This window comes from Pyrus communis, chromosome 6 (genome assembly GCF_963583255.1).
Source record: "Pyrus communis chromosome 6, drPyrComm1.1, whole genome shotgun sequence".
Lineage (NCBI taxonomy): Eukaryota > Viridiplantae > Streptophyta > Magnoliopsida > Rosales > Rosaceae > Pyrus > Pyrus communis.
In genome coordinates this window covers 29,688,781-29,703,492 of record NC_084808.1, presented here as the reverse complement: position 1 = coordinate 29,703,492, position 14,712 = coordinate 29,688,781, and the positions used below count along the sequence as shown (strand labels likewise).

Genomic DNA, 14,712 nt, shown 5'->3' with positions numbered 1-14,712 from the left:
AAACATATATAGCACGTAATATTGGAATATATATTATTAATAAATTATGAGTCATATTACACCTTGCTGGCTGTAAACTTGCAAATGCAACGATGGCTAACTAGTAGCATCGTATTCCTATGTGTAAAAGACTGAGGGGTAGGCAGCTGAGTTTTTATTATTTTATTACTAGCTAAAAGCCTAAAAACGAGAAGAAGGGAGGCCGTGGGTGGTGTTGGGATTGGGATGGAGGAAATGGGTAAACAGAGAAAGAGACTGCCGAGGTGCAAACACCGGGACTTGGTGCCCTGCGCCCCTCACCGTCGCAAACGTGAGCCCGCCCTCGTACGTCTCCGCCCACCCGGCCACTTGACCCTTATCAAACCATGCCTTCCATCCTTGAATTACTCTTAAACCCATCTTCTTTATGCTGTACCTCGTTGATGTTACCGGCACCCTCCCATCCGTGTCACCACTGCATGCATGTAATTGATTAGGGTTTTTAATTATTACTAATCACAAATTACAAGTTATTAGTGCAGTAATCTTTAATGAACTCGATTACCTATAGATCCAAATACGCAAGCCAGCTTTCAAGAGCTTCTGAATGATTGGCAGTACGGTATCAGGCGAGTCCTTCCATTCCTTTATGATGCCGCTGCATGCCACAGGAAGCAGCAGAATAAGATATATACCATAGATGTTATTGTGAACATCAATAAGTATATGTTGCACAAAAATGCTTGCGGAAATAATTAATGCCTAATTTGAGGTGGGAACTTAAAAAAGCAAGTGAGATTCGAGAATGTAATAATAAGTGCGATCCCATACAGCTGGAAACCAACTTGCATATGTCCCCACTCCACTCCCCACCACCCTAAATAGAGTAGTAAAGTAAAGGACGGTCCTCCTGCATGCAATTTGTGTTTAGAGTTTTGACGAATTATTTAATATTACCACAGACATACCTACCCACCGGTACCGGTACCAGCACCAGCTTTTCTTGTTTTGCTATCGTATGACTAATTTCTACTGACTAATTATATAAAAGACAAATATGGAGGAAAAACATAACAGCTAGCTTGACTGGTTTTAGTGGGAAGGGAACTACCATGGACCATAGTAAGGAAATGAAAACGAGGTGTCGATAATTTGTAATCTTCTAGTTATCTATCTATCTAAATTATTGATTTCCGATTGCACAATATAATTTACCAAATATTTCAATTTTGCGTTTTATTGGAGAAAAAAAGAAGAAAAAACAAAAGGAAGAAGACAAGGACAAATGTTACTGCAAGATATCTTTCATTAATTATGATCTGGCCCTTGTGGCAGTGTGGAAACAGAAAGAAAGCTCCAGTTCATTGATTTCTCAACGTGCATGTTCCTTCTAATAAATTCTTGAAATTGACTTTCAGCTACCTCTCTGAATATTTCTCTCCCCCTAAATTCCAGAGGGATTGAGAGAAAGAGAACTGGTTATATGAATCGAATCTTAAATATATATATATATATATATATGTATATGTATATGTAGATCACAGTTACCTGCAAGGGGAGTAAGGATAGGAAAGTTTAGTAACATTGGCATGCAGGGCCTTCTGAACATCCTCTCTGTTGAAATATTGCTCAACATAATCCTCTATGCAGGGATCATACCCTGATGGTAGCCTCTGCCAAAGCTCCTATATATACATTTTGCAAAATTAATTAACCACACCAAAATTACATAACTGCTTAATTTATTAGTGTTTACTAATTACTGGCTAGCTAATGAATTAGGTGAGATAAATCGAGAGTGAATGATGACTTACATGTTGATTGAGCAGACGAGGTGCAACATTTTTCATGAAATTGTTAATCCTTGTTGGTTTGGGAGAAGCGGTAGTAGATGGAGATGGATCAGTGAGGCAGGTGGGTGCATAAATGCCGTAGATGTCAATTTCAGAATAATCTTGTAAGAAGGCTCGAACGTGTTCGTTGCACTCTTCTGTTTGGTTGTCATCATGTACGACATCACATTTATTTACTAAATTGTTGTAGAGCGTGTCCGAGATTATGGCATGGCTCCATGCGTAATCAAATATCCCACTGTTGTCCGTCGGTCCATTGATCACAGCATTCCCAATCTAATTCAATTATAATGCGAATGATCGATTAATTAGCTAGATAATTAAAGAAATGAGTTAATTGTATGTAGAGTTAGGGTTCATGTAGGCTGGCTCACCATGAAACCTTTCAGATTTATGAAAGAGGAGGAGTACTCTGATGGGGATGATGATCTGGTGGTTCGTTTGTTTCGGTCGTATATGAGGTTGGCAAGCTGGGGGACGTAATGGCCAGCATAGCTCTCCCCAGCAATGTAGAAATCATGGGTTTTTAAGGTTGGGAACTTCTTAAACCATTCCACCAGGAAAGCATGCGAATCAGCGGCTGTGATTCGATCGCCCATTGTACGCAAATCCTTGGAGTTGTTTGTGTAGGAAAACCCTACTCCAACAGGTGACTCCAGGAACAGCACATTGGCAACTGAACATCATGATCATACATATATCATCATCTAAGTATTCAAGAAATCAAGCTTATTATGCAATGTTAATTATTAATTAATTAATATAAACAAACCTTTGTTCCAGGAGTAATTGTTAAGAATTAGGGTTCCACTATTTCGAACAAGAAAGGGGCCAAGTTCTTGTGCAGCTCCATAAGCTACGGATGAGCACCCAGGTCCTGAAATAATTGGAAGATGGTGTCATTGGACCAATACATCATTACTGGACCATTACTAATCAAGCAAAAATGGAAAAAAATGCCCAAAAGCGCAAAAAATACAAAGAAACCAAAGAAAAGAGGGGATATTAATCTTAATTAATTGCATGCCCAAATTAGTAAACCAAATCAAATTGGCAGGCAGTGAGTCGTGAGTAGGGATTGATGACTAATGGGGCATTGGCTGTTGCATTTGCATGTGCATAGCCTTCCAGAACCAGGCTTGCTACCAATTATAACAAAGAAACAAACAAATTGAAGTGGTGGGGGTGAAAACTGGAAAAGAAAAAACGAAAAAAAAGGGTATATTGCTACTGCATTGGATGATGTCGAAGAGAATGCGAGAACAGTGGATCCTACCAACTCATTAGTCAAAGGCCTTGCACGACACAAGTTTTTATTTTTTTATTTTTTTATTTTTTATTTTTTTTTATCACGTGACATCTTAATATTATAATGTAAATACTTTGCAAAAGAATTCACATACAATATTACACTATAAAGTCGAAATATTACCGTGATAATATATCCGGTATATTATCTTATCCACTATTAGAAATTTAGAAGTAGTTGTAGAATTCTCTCAGTCTTGTAAAAATAATTTCGGCCAAAAGAAAATATAACATTAAATAGTAATAGAAGCAGAGGCCTGCAACTGAATCAGTGACGGCCAGAGGCAGGCCAGGCCGTATTCAATGTATGTGAAAATATCCCATTTGCATGCCATGCCATTGCCAACAATATATACATGAACGTCACTATTCTTTTTATTTATGATTAAATCATGACGATGAAGATGGAAATATATTAATTATATATCTGCTTTGGTCTAAAGGTACCAACGAAGTTGGTTCATGATTCAACCATGTGATTTTACTTAAAATCATACGAACCAAGTGAAAAATGAGGCCAAAGACAGCTTCATTCCTGTATGATTATCACATATTGGGGCCTGGGGGAATGCACTTCTTGGTTTGGGTATGGGTATGGGTAGGACGGGCGTCAAATGTAACGGCGGCGGCAAATATTCGTTACTGTAAAAGTTTTTGACTTTATTGGTGTTTGGATGTGATGGGATGGGATGGGATGATCCCTGCTCTGTTATGTTTTGTGCTCTTCTACGATCCAGAGGCTCCAGACCAGAGAGGACCAGAGAATCAAGTCCGTTACTGGACAGGACAGATGGTACTTTGTCCGTCTGGTGTGCTCAGACTGAGGAGAAATTTTTACAAGTGACGGGAACACCATGACACGTGGTGTTCCCTCACACATTAGGATTTGACATCTTGAATATTTTTTAATTTTATATTTCAATAAATAAATAAAACTAAATCCTAATGTGTGAGGGAACACCACGTGGTGTTCCCGTCACTTGGAAAAATTTCTCCAGACTGAGAGTGGAGAGACATTACCGCAAACCGGCTCTCGCCGTCAAGAATAACGGAAAAAGCCACCATTCTAAAATCTGATGCTCTGTGTTTTCTGATTTCTTATGCCTATTTTGTCTTCTTGTTGACAAATTGTGCCTCTCAACGGACACCAACACACAATTCAAAAAGCAGATCAAGAAAAACAAATGGCAAAATATGGAAAGGATAAAGTGTAGACCCATCCAACCCAATGAAATACACATGAAAAATATAATTACATTAAAAAGAAGAAAGAAACACTTTTAATTTGAAACATCCAAATCTTATCGCTTCTTTTTTTTTGAAAATTTTATAATACATCTGTGTATGAAATGCACAGTATAGTAGATGATTAAACATTAATTTTGGATAATATCAAATTTAATCGTACCGTTGTATCTCATATACTCATATACTTATTAATTATAAAAACGCCACAACAAAAGCAGAAATGTATGACGACCCTAGCTAAAATCCAAAATAAAAAGCAAATTTTGATTGGAAGAGAGGGAACTGACCTCCATTTAGCCAAAGAACAAGGGGTTTCCGAGATGCATTCTCTTGAGCTTGAAAAAACCAGTAGAACAAGGCCTTGCCGGATTTGGGAAGTTGGACGTAGCCGGCGTAGTGCGGGAATGACACCGGCGGCTGTCCGGGTAAGTTGGTGACCCTGTCACCTTCTCCCAGTCGTCTCTGCGTTTCTATTTCTTCATGTTTCACGGCATTCGTCACAGAAAAGAGTAGTACTAGACACCATATCATAGCCATGTTCAACAAATTAGGATTAAGGGCCATTGGAGAATCTCAGACACAGACTGCTAGCAATTACTACTGCTGTCTACTGATCGTATATATAATAATATTGGTCTGTGTGCAATTTGGGAGCTTTTTGTGTGAGCGAGACTCCGACTCGAGTGAGGGAGGGGGAGAGAGAGAGAGAGAGAGAGAGAGAGAGAGAGAGAGAGAGAGAGAGAGAGAGAGAGAGAGTTGAATCTTCAACGGGATAAAAAGTAGAATGCAATTTGTGTCCGTTGGATAAGACAGACGCTTTTTTATATATTTCAAAAGGAATGGCCACGGCCCAATCGCGTGGGTGGATTGTCCCAACATAGTAATACAACTTTCGACAGGATAATACAATTGATTTCTCACTACTTCTTATCCTTTTCTTAAATTCCCTTTTTCCTTTTTTTTTCTTTTCTGAAATAGCGTTTTTCTGCTTTTCAAATTTTTTTTTTTAAATATGACTGATTATAATAATTGGGTTTGTAATCAAAGAAAAAAAAAACATAAATTTTTTCACTTACAAATGTACAAAAACAACACGCGAATTTGCTAATTTAGTAAAAAAGAATCCAACGTAATCTTTCAGCTTTTAACAATAACCATCAACAAATATTAACATTAATCCGAATATAGTACACATGTCTAATTAACATCCACTAGCTAAAAGACAGAAGAATCTATCGCCCATCATCATGTGGCATTATGATATGGTTTTTCATGCTATCAAACCCTGCATAACTAGTATTACTAGTACTGCAATTTCCACCAGGTTCATCCCCGTCTCCGTTGTAACGCTCAGAATTAGGGTTGAGCAAGTACTCAGTCTCTTCGAATCCAAACCCATCTCTTCCCCACGGATGCTTCCCCAAACTGATCAGTCCGTCTAGCTCCGCCGTGACTTCCTTCATAGTAGGCCTGTCGTCTCCTTTTACCTTCAAACACCTCTTTGTAAGACTAGCTACTTCCCGTATTTGCTTGATAATTATTTCCTCATCGACATTCACATGATCATCAAGAATTTCGATTAAGCGATCCTCTTTCATCGAAGAAACAAAGTACATTGCTAGGTTTCTCTCGCTCTCTGGCCTATCAAAAGAAAGTGCCTTTATACCCGTCAGCAGCTCCGCGAGAACAACTCCGAAACTATAGACGTCACTTTTTTCTGTCAGCTGACTGCTGTGGAAGTATTCGGGGTCTAAGTATCCGAGTGTTCCTTGTACTAGAGTGGTTAGCTGAGTTTGATCGATAGGAATAAGCCTTGAAGCTCCAAAGTCAGCAACTTTTGCTATATAATTATCATCCAATAGAATATTGGTAGTCTTCACATCTCTATGTATGATAGGCATAGAAGTTGCAGAGTGCAAGTATGCAAGTGCCCCAGCTGTTTCTGCTGCAATTTTAAGGCGCATTTCCCAAGGAAGCAACGAATAGTTTTGGCTATTATCATGAAGATGATCGGAAAGAGTACCATTTGTGATGAACTCGTAAACTAGTAAGGGTACTTCCGTCTCCAAACAACACCCCAATAGCTTGACCACATTACGATGATTAACTTGTGAAAGCACGATTACCTCGTTTATGAATTGTTCGATTTGGCTTTGGTCACAAATTTTGGATTTCTTAATGGCAACAACTTTGTTATCTGATAGCAATCCCCTGTACACTGTTCCGTAGCCTCCTTGGCCAAGAACCCTACTATCATCGTAATTATTAGTCGCATTTTGCAGTTCCTCTGCAGTGAAAATTTTGGCTGTCTCGACAGATCCTCTGTGACAAGAGAGTTGCTGCTGTAGCAATATGCCACCATTTTGTTGAAAAAATTTCTCTCGAAGTTGAATGTATTTTCTTCTTTTGGTTCCCCAATAAATCCAAAAACCTCCAACGAGCAATGCCAACATGCCTATACAGATGCCTGCATTAATTGGCACAAACACTGACACATCAAATGCTAATCAAATTTCGTACATAAATTTGATGACACTAGCACGCAATTTACGTGTACACTAGAGTCCATTATTTTACTTTGAGAGAGAAATTTCCTTTGTACATTTGTAAGCTACCAGTAAAGTTTTACAAATTAATTGAAACATGAACTGACCATAAATTGGGTATGGAAATGCATGTTCAGTTCCCCTTGCTGACCATAAATTGAGGTTTAGAAACAATGAAATTCTCAAGTTTTGTTCTGAGAAGAAACTATAGAAATATGCAGTTCTTGACTTGTTAGCTCAAAGAAACCAATAGCATCAAAAACGATTAAAATGCTTTAACCAGAAGAAAAAAAATCAATAAAAAAAAGGCTACTAAATGTATGAAAACTAAGATTACAAGGCAAACCATTGAATAAATCGACGGCTACTGCATATATAATAAGAAGCCAGTCCACAAGAGAACAAAATTGAACTAGTCGTGAAGATAATGATGTTTGCATTTGTAATTCCAACGTTGTTTACTTGGCCCATATTCTATTCTTCTAGGTCTTTCTTTAATTTCAGGATTTAGTCAATTAGATTTATATGATTTTCATTTGTTGTGATATTAACACTAGCTGGGGAAGTTGATTTCTCAAAGTCTTCATGATTAATGCCACACCTAGGCAACCCTCAAATTAATTCTATGTCTGTGTATTTAAGTCGGATTTTTTACATTTTTATATTTAAAAGCAGACCCTATCAGAGAAAAGATCAAATCTTCTAAACTCAGTTGTTAATTAATGATAGAGGTTACAAAAAAATCACACATAAAATGAATTCATAATATTTAAACTCGTCAGAGAAAATTTGAATAGAGGATCAATCCACTCTAATGAGTATGAAATATAATTGAGAATATTAATCAATTCATAAATAATGTTATTGTGCTCACCTAAGGCAATAGCAAGTTTGAGAGATTGAGTGCTACGTTTATCAATTGGGCTGCAACCTTCTCCGTTTCTCATTCCGTCCCCGTCGTGTCCCTTGGGACACAAGCAATTCACGCTTCCAAGGATATTGTCGCATGTTGCTGTACTGCTGCACGGGTTTGAAACCTCGCACTCGTTTATATCTGAAATTAACAATTAATCCATCAGAAAAATTAATTAATTAAGAGTACAATTAACCAACCGTATGATTATTAATTAAGCTTAAAGAACGAAGAGGATAAGTTTCCTAGATGTAACAAAAAATACGGTTTAGTAATATTTCTAGATGAGTTTAATTAGTACCTTGACATCCATCAAGAAGGTATGGATTTCCTTGATAACCCTTATTGCATTTGCAGATGTAGCCACCCCCGTTGTTTGATTCGTAACACTCACTGTTGTTTGCCAGACATGCATAAGTAGCACTGGTTTTAGCTTGTTGGCATGTTTGGTTCCCCACAGCCCAATCAACCACCACCGGGACACTCACCCTATTCTGAAAGTTTCCAAGATCCAAGGAGGAAAAGTTGAAGGCGTCTTCTTCCACAACAAAAGCATAGCCGCACGGATTGAAGCCTCTGACGTCCGAATGGTTTCTCAAGCTCGCAGTTGCCGTGGCATAATCTATCACATCTTCCGGTATAGGTATTTGGCAACAACCAATGCCGGAGCATGTCCCGTTCTCCACATCCTCAAACTTTGTACAAAAAGATACGCATCCGGTCGTGTAGCTTCGCCCTTTCGAGCTTGCGATAACCCCGACAGTGTCACAGCCGACAGCAGTGAACCTATTGCGGCTACTTGAAATAGGGAACTTGGAGAACGTGAGCATGGAAGAGACTCTTTTGCTGCTGTTGCTGAGATGGCCTGAGTTGTCGTATTCGTAGCAATCGTAGGATATGGAGCTGGAGACTCGTATTTCGTGATCAACGAGCGATATGCCGAGGATGGTTACGTTGCTTTTTGGGAAAAATAATGCTTTCTGACCGTTTGACGTGTCGTTGCAGGAAATGAGAAACGACTCGTCGAGGTAACAGCCTGGAGTTGTGCCGAATGGATATGGGATGCTCTGAGAGCCGCAGGTGCCGGGGCAGCCTGACTTTGGTTGCCCGAATGCTGTCTTTGGTGTCAAGTAGAAGATGATGATGACCAGAAATAGCAGAAGTTGTTCGTGGTTCGACATGGCTGATCGGTCATCAAGTAGGCTAGGTGCAAGTCTTTGATTAGCTCATTTGTTAGAAAGCACAATATATACAGAATGCTTTAAATTATCCGCGCTGTCATCATCAGTGAGAAAGTAGGCGGATGTTTCCATGGAAATTAAGACTTGGCCGTCGAGTTGGAAATAACCAAGTATAGTGTTAGAAAATTATACAAAATAGGGTTTGACAATATTCCTGAAGCCGCCTGCAAGTGGCTGGCCTGCCAAGCGTGAGAGCTGCCTAGCCAGACAGACGTAATGAAGTGTCTCTCCAAACTCAATTGTATGTCCGTCCCTTAAATTGTTGTTCAATTCCCAAAATGGACAATGCACAATGGTTAGACTTTAGAAATTAATACTCTGCGCAGCACAAGTCAACTGAACAAATATGCCAAAAGAATTTGTTTCATCATCAGTTGATGATCCTCATTGTCTAATTAGAAAACGAATAATCAAGAAAGAGTAATAATAGGTAGACTAAAATAGACTAAATTTGCAAATTAAATGACGTGTCACTAATAAGATTTAAGCACGTTAATCAACAATTAAGTAATAATCCAATCATCAACTTTCATATCATTTAGTTTATAAAATTTAGTTTACACATTTAGTCTCCCTGACATTATCCATCAAGAAAAGGCTCGGAATAAATATTCTAACTAGGTCTTGGTTCTAACTAGGTCTAGGTAACATAGACAGTACGACTTCAAAAAAATTTCATATACAGAAGCTCTTCTAACTTAGTCTTGACTTCCTTCATATTTGGTCGTTCCTCTCCTCTCTCTTTTAAGCACGTCATTGCAAGGTCAGCAACCCTCTAGTTACTCAGAGATTACCTCACTGACGCCGATTACCAATTGATCGTCAAGAATTTCGCGCAAGCGATTACCTTCCCTAAAAGCAACAAAGTACTTTGCCAGATTCATTCTTTTAGAATCTGGCTGGTTATTAGTTAAAACAGCTTCCTTACCTGTTAATAGCTCCACAAAAATGTACACGTCCCTTTTTCTGTCAATTGGCTACTTGCGAAATATTCCGGGTCTAAAATCCAAGTTTTCCCTGCACCAAAGTCGCTAACAGAATTCGATCAATAGGATTAAGTCTTGAGCTCTGAAGTTGGCAACCTTTTGCTGTGTAGACATCATCCAACAAGATATTGGCAGTCTTGACATTTCTGTGTATGATGGGCACGCAAGTTCCCGAGTGCAAGTACGCAAGCGCCCCTGCAGTTTCCGTTGCAACTTTAAGGCACATCTCCCATGAAAGTCTAAGTGAAAACGTCTGCTGATTACAGATATTAATGTGAATATGACTTGCAAGAGTCCCGTTTGTGATGGACTCGTAATCTAGTAAGGGCACTTCCGTCTCCTAGCAACAACTGAATGGCTTCACCACACCACGTTGCGATGGTTGATTTGTGAAAACAAAATTACCTCGTTAAGTGCGACCTGGATTTAGTCATAAATCTCGGACTTTTTAATGGCAACCACCTTGTCGTCATGTAGAACTCCCTTGTAAACAGTTCCATTGCCTCCTTGGCCAATGACTTCACCATCGTCATAATTGTGTGTGGCGTTTTCGAGCTCTTCTGTAGTGAAATTTTCTATTAATTCCACGTACGGAACCTTTATGATCGGAGATGAATTGTTGTAGTAACAATATAAGCTATCATTATGTTGAAAGAACTTCTCTGAGTTTGATGAATTTCTTTTCTTTATTCCCCAACAAATCCGAAAACCTCCTGTGGTCAACACCAAAATGCCTATGCAAACGCCTGCGCTCACATGGTAAATAAAAGAAGGGAAAAAAAAGAGTTTCACCTCTAATTATTAGAGAAATAATTAACATAAATATATATGCTATGGTGCATGGACACAGAAACGGCCACGGGGTTACAACACGAAGCGACACGGGAATATGTCAAATTAACAAGATGAATTGATGTATGACGACATAGAGATACAATAGTACACAGAGATACGAGGGGATACCACCTTATCCATGCATCGTAGTATGTGTCCTAACATATGTACTTTCCCAGTGCAACGTTAGTACGTCTCTTAGAGATTGATTGCCAGACTTTTTTCTCTAAGCTGCAACCACTCCGTTTCTCATCCCATCTCCTTTGTTTTGTTTTGGACAACTGCAATTAAAGCCTCCAGGCAAGTTGACCCGTCTTTTGGGCTAATGCAAAGGTTTGATACCTCGCAATCGTTAATATCTGTAATTACAACAAGGCAAACTACGTCCGTTGCAGTTAAAGAAGATTAATAACGGGTTAATGGATCTAGCTAGCTAGCTTGCTGATTATGATCAATTATAGCAATATATTGTTTGTAAGACAATTGTTATTAGCGCTCAAAAATACTCATTCTTCATTACTTTTTTAGAATGACAATAGCAGCATCATCACATATATATTGCAAAGCAAAAATACTACTCTTATCACATTTTCACCACTTTTCTGATAGAGATGAGACCTAAATATATTAACGGATTTTACTTTTATTAAAAAGGTGATACAAATTTAGTATGTAAAAATATAGTAGGAGTAGCGTTACTTGCAAAGTTGTATCATACCTTGGCAACCATCAAGAAGGGTAAGGGTTTCCTTGATAACCTTTCCAGCATTTTCGTTGATATCCAGGACCGTTGGTTGACTTCTGACATTCACTGTGGTCAGCCAGACATGCGTAATATAACTGAATATGAATTAAAAAAAAAAAAATTTGATGAACGTTCAGAAATAAAATTTAGTCCCTGTACAAAGAATCACTCTATGTATTTGCCTTTTTAGCCCAACATTAACGTGTCCACCAGTTACGAAACCCTAAGGCTTAAAGCCCAGTTCTGTACGTGTCTGTTACCATTCACCATTAATTCATTAGGTTTTCATGTCCAGTTTTTCTTATAACTAGAAAAATTAGTTTCATTTGAATATGTTTATTTTTGTTTTGACAAATATTAAGATAATTACATTAAATTAACTTAAACTATGAAAAATGAGATTCAAACTTGGTTGCTGAGCTTGAAGCATATTGATTGCTTCAGCTAACTTAGCTAAAGTTGTATGTGCATTTGAAAACATGTGTTAATTTGGGTTAAGTTATTAGTTAACCAACCCATCATCAAACAGTATACACAAATCTTCGAAATATTTTGCCACGTATATATGTGATGTTGTTACGTATGCAATTATATACGCATGTTGGTCACCATAGTTTTTTGGCCCATGCATTCAATGCGATCCTAATTCCTAAAGTAAGGATTATGAAACTAAATAATTAAAAATTACGTAGTATAAAAATAAAGGTGTGATATCTATACATTATATTTTATTTTTCACACACTTTTTTAAACTTCAAGACATACATGTATACACCATATTCTGCTCAAACCAACACACACAGAGACCGACATTCCCATTCATAGATTCACGCTAGGTAGCTAGATAGCTCATATTCTCCAAAGTGAACAGTGATATATTCATAGATTCACGCTAGGTAGCTAGATAGCTCAAGAATAGTGATCACTCCATATATGGAAAAGGAAATTTTGCATATTTCCTAATGTGAATTGTTAGTTAGTTGCACATGCACATGAAAAGAAAGTTTATGAATAATCTCTACTCTTTATGTAACTTTATTTGAGGAATATGTTGTGAGAGTAGCTATAAATTTTATTTTAATGTCTGAACCGTCTAATTTTATAATTCTTCATTTAGGTTTTTTTATAAAAAAAATTAAACAAATCAGAAAAATAAAGAACACGATATTTCAAAAAACTACCAAAATTACAATCATTTAACTGTAAGAACAACTAAGGAACACCTTTGAAATCGAACCAAAACTAAACCGCGCTGAAAGTATTAAAAAAATATTTAATTAAATACCCATAGATGTTGTGTCCTAATTGATTGATTCTTAGAGTTCATACTAAAAACTCAACCACACCATAATTAGACCACTTTCTCAATCTTCGCCTGCCCAGAGTCAGTGCTCTCAGTCTCATCAGTCTCTTTCTCACACACTGTGAATCGGTGGGTCTCAAGTCTCAACGAGTCTGCAAATCTTTCCACTTCACACAAAAGCTCTGCAAATCAGTCGGCCCCAAGCCCTCAACTCTCATCCCCATATCCCCTTCATACCGCGAATCCAATCCTTCCCCTTCAGTGCCTTTAAACTGTGATTTCTGAAAAGAGTTAAGGTTCTACCATAAAACCAATTAGCAATATGGGAAGTAGTTTAACATCTTATAAGTCCATGCAATGTCCCTCCTCCTATTAATGTAAGACTCATTCTCAACAATTATCTCCCCTCCACTTCGTTCCAGCTAATATGGTAAGAACTTAGAACTTATATTAGTTAATTTAGTTAATCATTTGTGATTAATTTTAGGGTTAGGGTTCATTTGAATCAAAAGGGAACTGGGCTTTTTTATCTTTTGGGTTATAATAAAAAAGAGATTTGATCTAGTTCAGCAGTAGTACCACCATTTTACTGCAAATTATAAAGCATTTTTGATGTTGAAATTTATTTCAAATTTGAATTGTAATCTTGTGATTGGTGATCAAGTTGAATTTTAGTGACCGTGATGTGTAAAATTCAAAACCCTCTGATGGAAGGTATCGACTTTTACTCTCAAAGGTATCGACTTTCTTAATTTTTAAGAAAAAAATGGCAACTTAATTTCTAGAGAAAATGGAAGCCGCCCAACAGCCCAAGTGGGAAAAAGGCCGAAAAGAAGGAAAGATCCAGGAAATGAGGGAGTTGGAAATACAAAGACCACATCCGATGTAATATACTAATGTTGTTGAGAGAGTTTTCTTCATTTTATATGTAAATGGTTTGAAACTGAACATAAACCGTTTGAAATTGCAAAAACTTTTTATTTTAGTTTCGATTTCACTCAAAACCGCATTGGAACAAACCGTGCCCACTCTTCGTTTGGCGGTACTTGGAAAGCATCGACATTTTGCTTTAAACTTCAAGAGATATATATACACACCATATTCTACTCAAACCAACACACACAGAGACCGACATTCCCATTCGTCCGCTTTACACACGGACCATATTCTCCAAAGTGAATAGTAATATTTTCATATATTCACCCTAGGTAGTGGCTAGATAGCTCAGGAATAGTGATCACTCCATATATGGAAAAGGTTCCGACAAATAAAAAATTATGTGGAAAATTTTTTTTGCATATTTCCTAAAGTGAATCGTTAGTTAGTTGCACACGCATACGAAAAGAAATTTTATATATAATCTCTCAACTTTTTAATTAACTTTATTTGAGGAATACAATATGAGAGTACTGTGAATTTTATTTTAATGTCTAAATCGTCTAATTTTATAATTCTTCATTCAGTTTTTAATAAAATAATTAAGCAAATCAGAAAACTAAAGAAATCAATATTCCAAGAAACTACTAAAATGGCAATTATTTAATTGTAGGAAAATGCTAAGAAGAACACTCTATTTAATTGAAAAAAGTCCTAAATACTACACGGTTGGAATCATCAAAATGCTTTCCATGGTAGGGCCCGCAAGAATATACAAGTATGAACTCGAATAAGCTTATATAAATGGGTGGGCAGCCACATCTGTTGCCCAGAATACATTTCAGCTCACCAAATCGAAAGCTCTAGGGTAAAAGACAGA

At 37.4% G+C, this 14,712-nt stretch overlaps 2 protein-coding genes across 2 annotated transcripts; both read right to left on the bottom strand.

The window, feature by feature from the left end:
- Positions 1-9: 9 nt before the first annotated feature.
- Positions 10-5,113, bottom strand: LOC137736765 (serine carboxypeptidase-like 35). Its single transcript, XM_068476024.1, has 7 exons — positions 4,676-5,113; positions 2,605-2,709; positions 2,207-2,508; positions 1,794-2,108; positions 1,528-1,664; positions 545-637; positions 10-454 (listed from the first exon to the last, which is right to left on the bottom strand). Exons 1-7 carry the CDS (start codon positions 4,950-4,952, stop codon positions 181-183), a joined length of 1,503 nt encoding a protein of 500 aa, XP_068332125.1. The 5' UTR covers positions 4,953-5,113; the 3' UTR covers positions 10-180.
- A 452-nt stretch (positions 5,114-5,565) lies between these two features.
- On the bottom strand, positions 5,566-9,045 carry LOC137736764 (wall-associated receptor kinase 2-like). Its single transcript, XM_068476023.1, has 3 exons — positions 8,149-9,045; positions 7,809-7,988; positions 5,566-6,855 (listed from the first exon to the last, which is right to left on the bottom strand). Exons 1-3 carry the CDS (start codon positions 9,026-9,028, stop codon positions 5,621-5,623), a joined length of 2,295 nt encoding a protein of 764 aa, XP_068332124.1. The 5' UTR covers positions 9,029-9,045; the 3' UTR covers positions 5,566-5,620.
- Between the last annotated feature and the right edge of the window lie 5,667 nt (positions 9,046-14,712).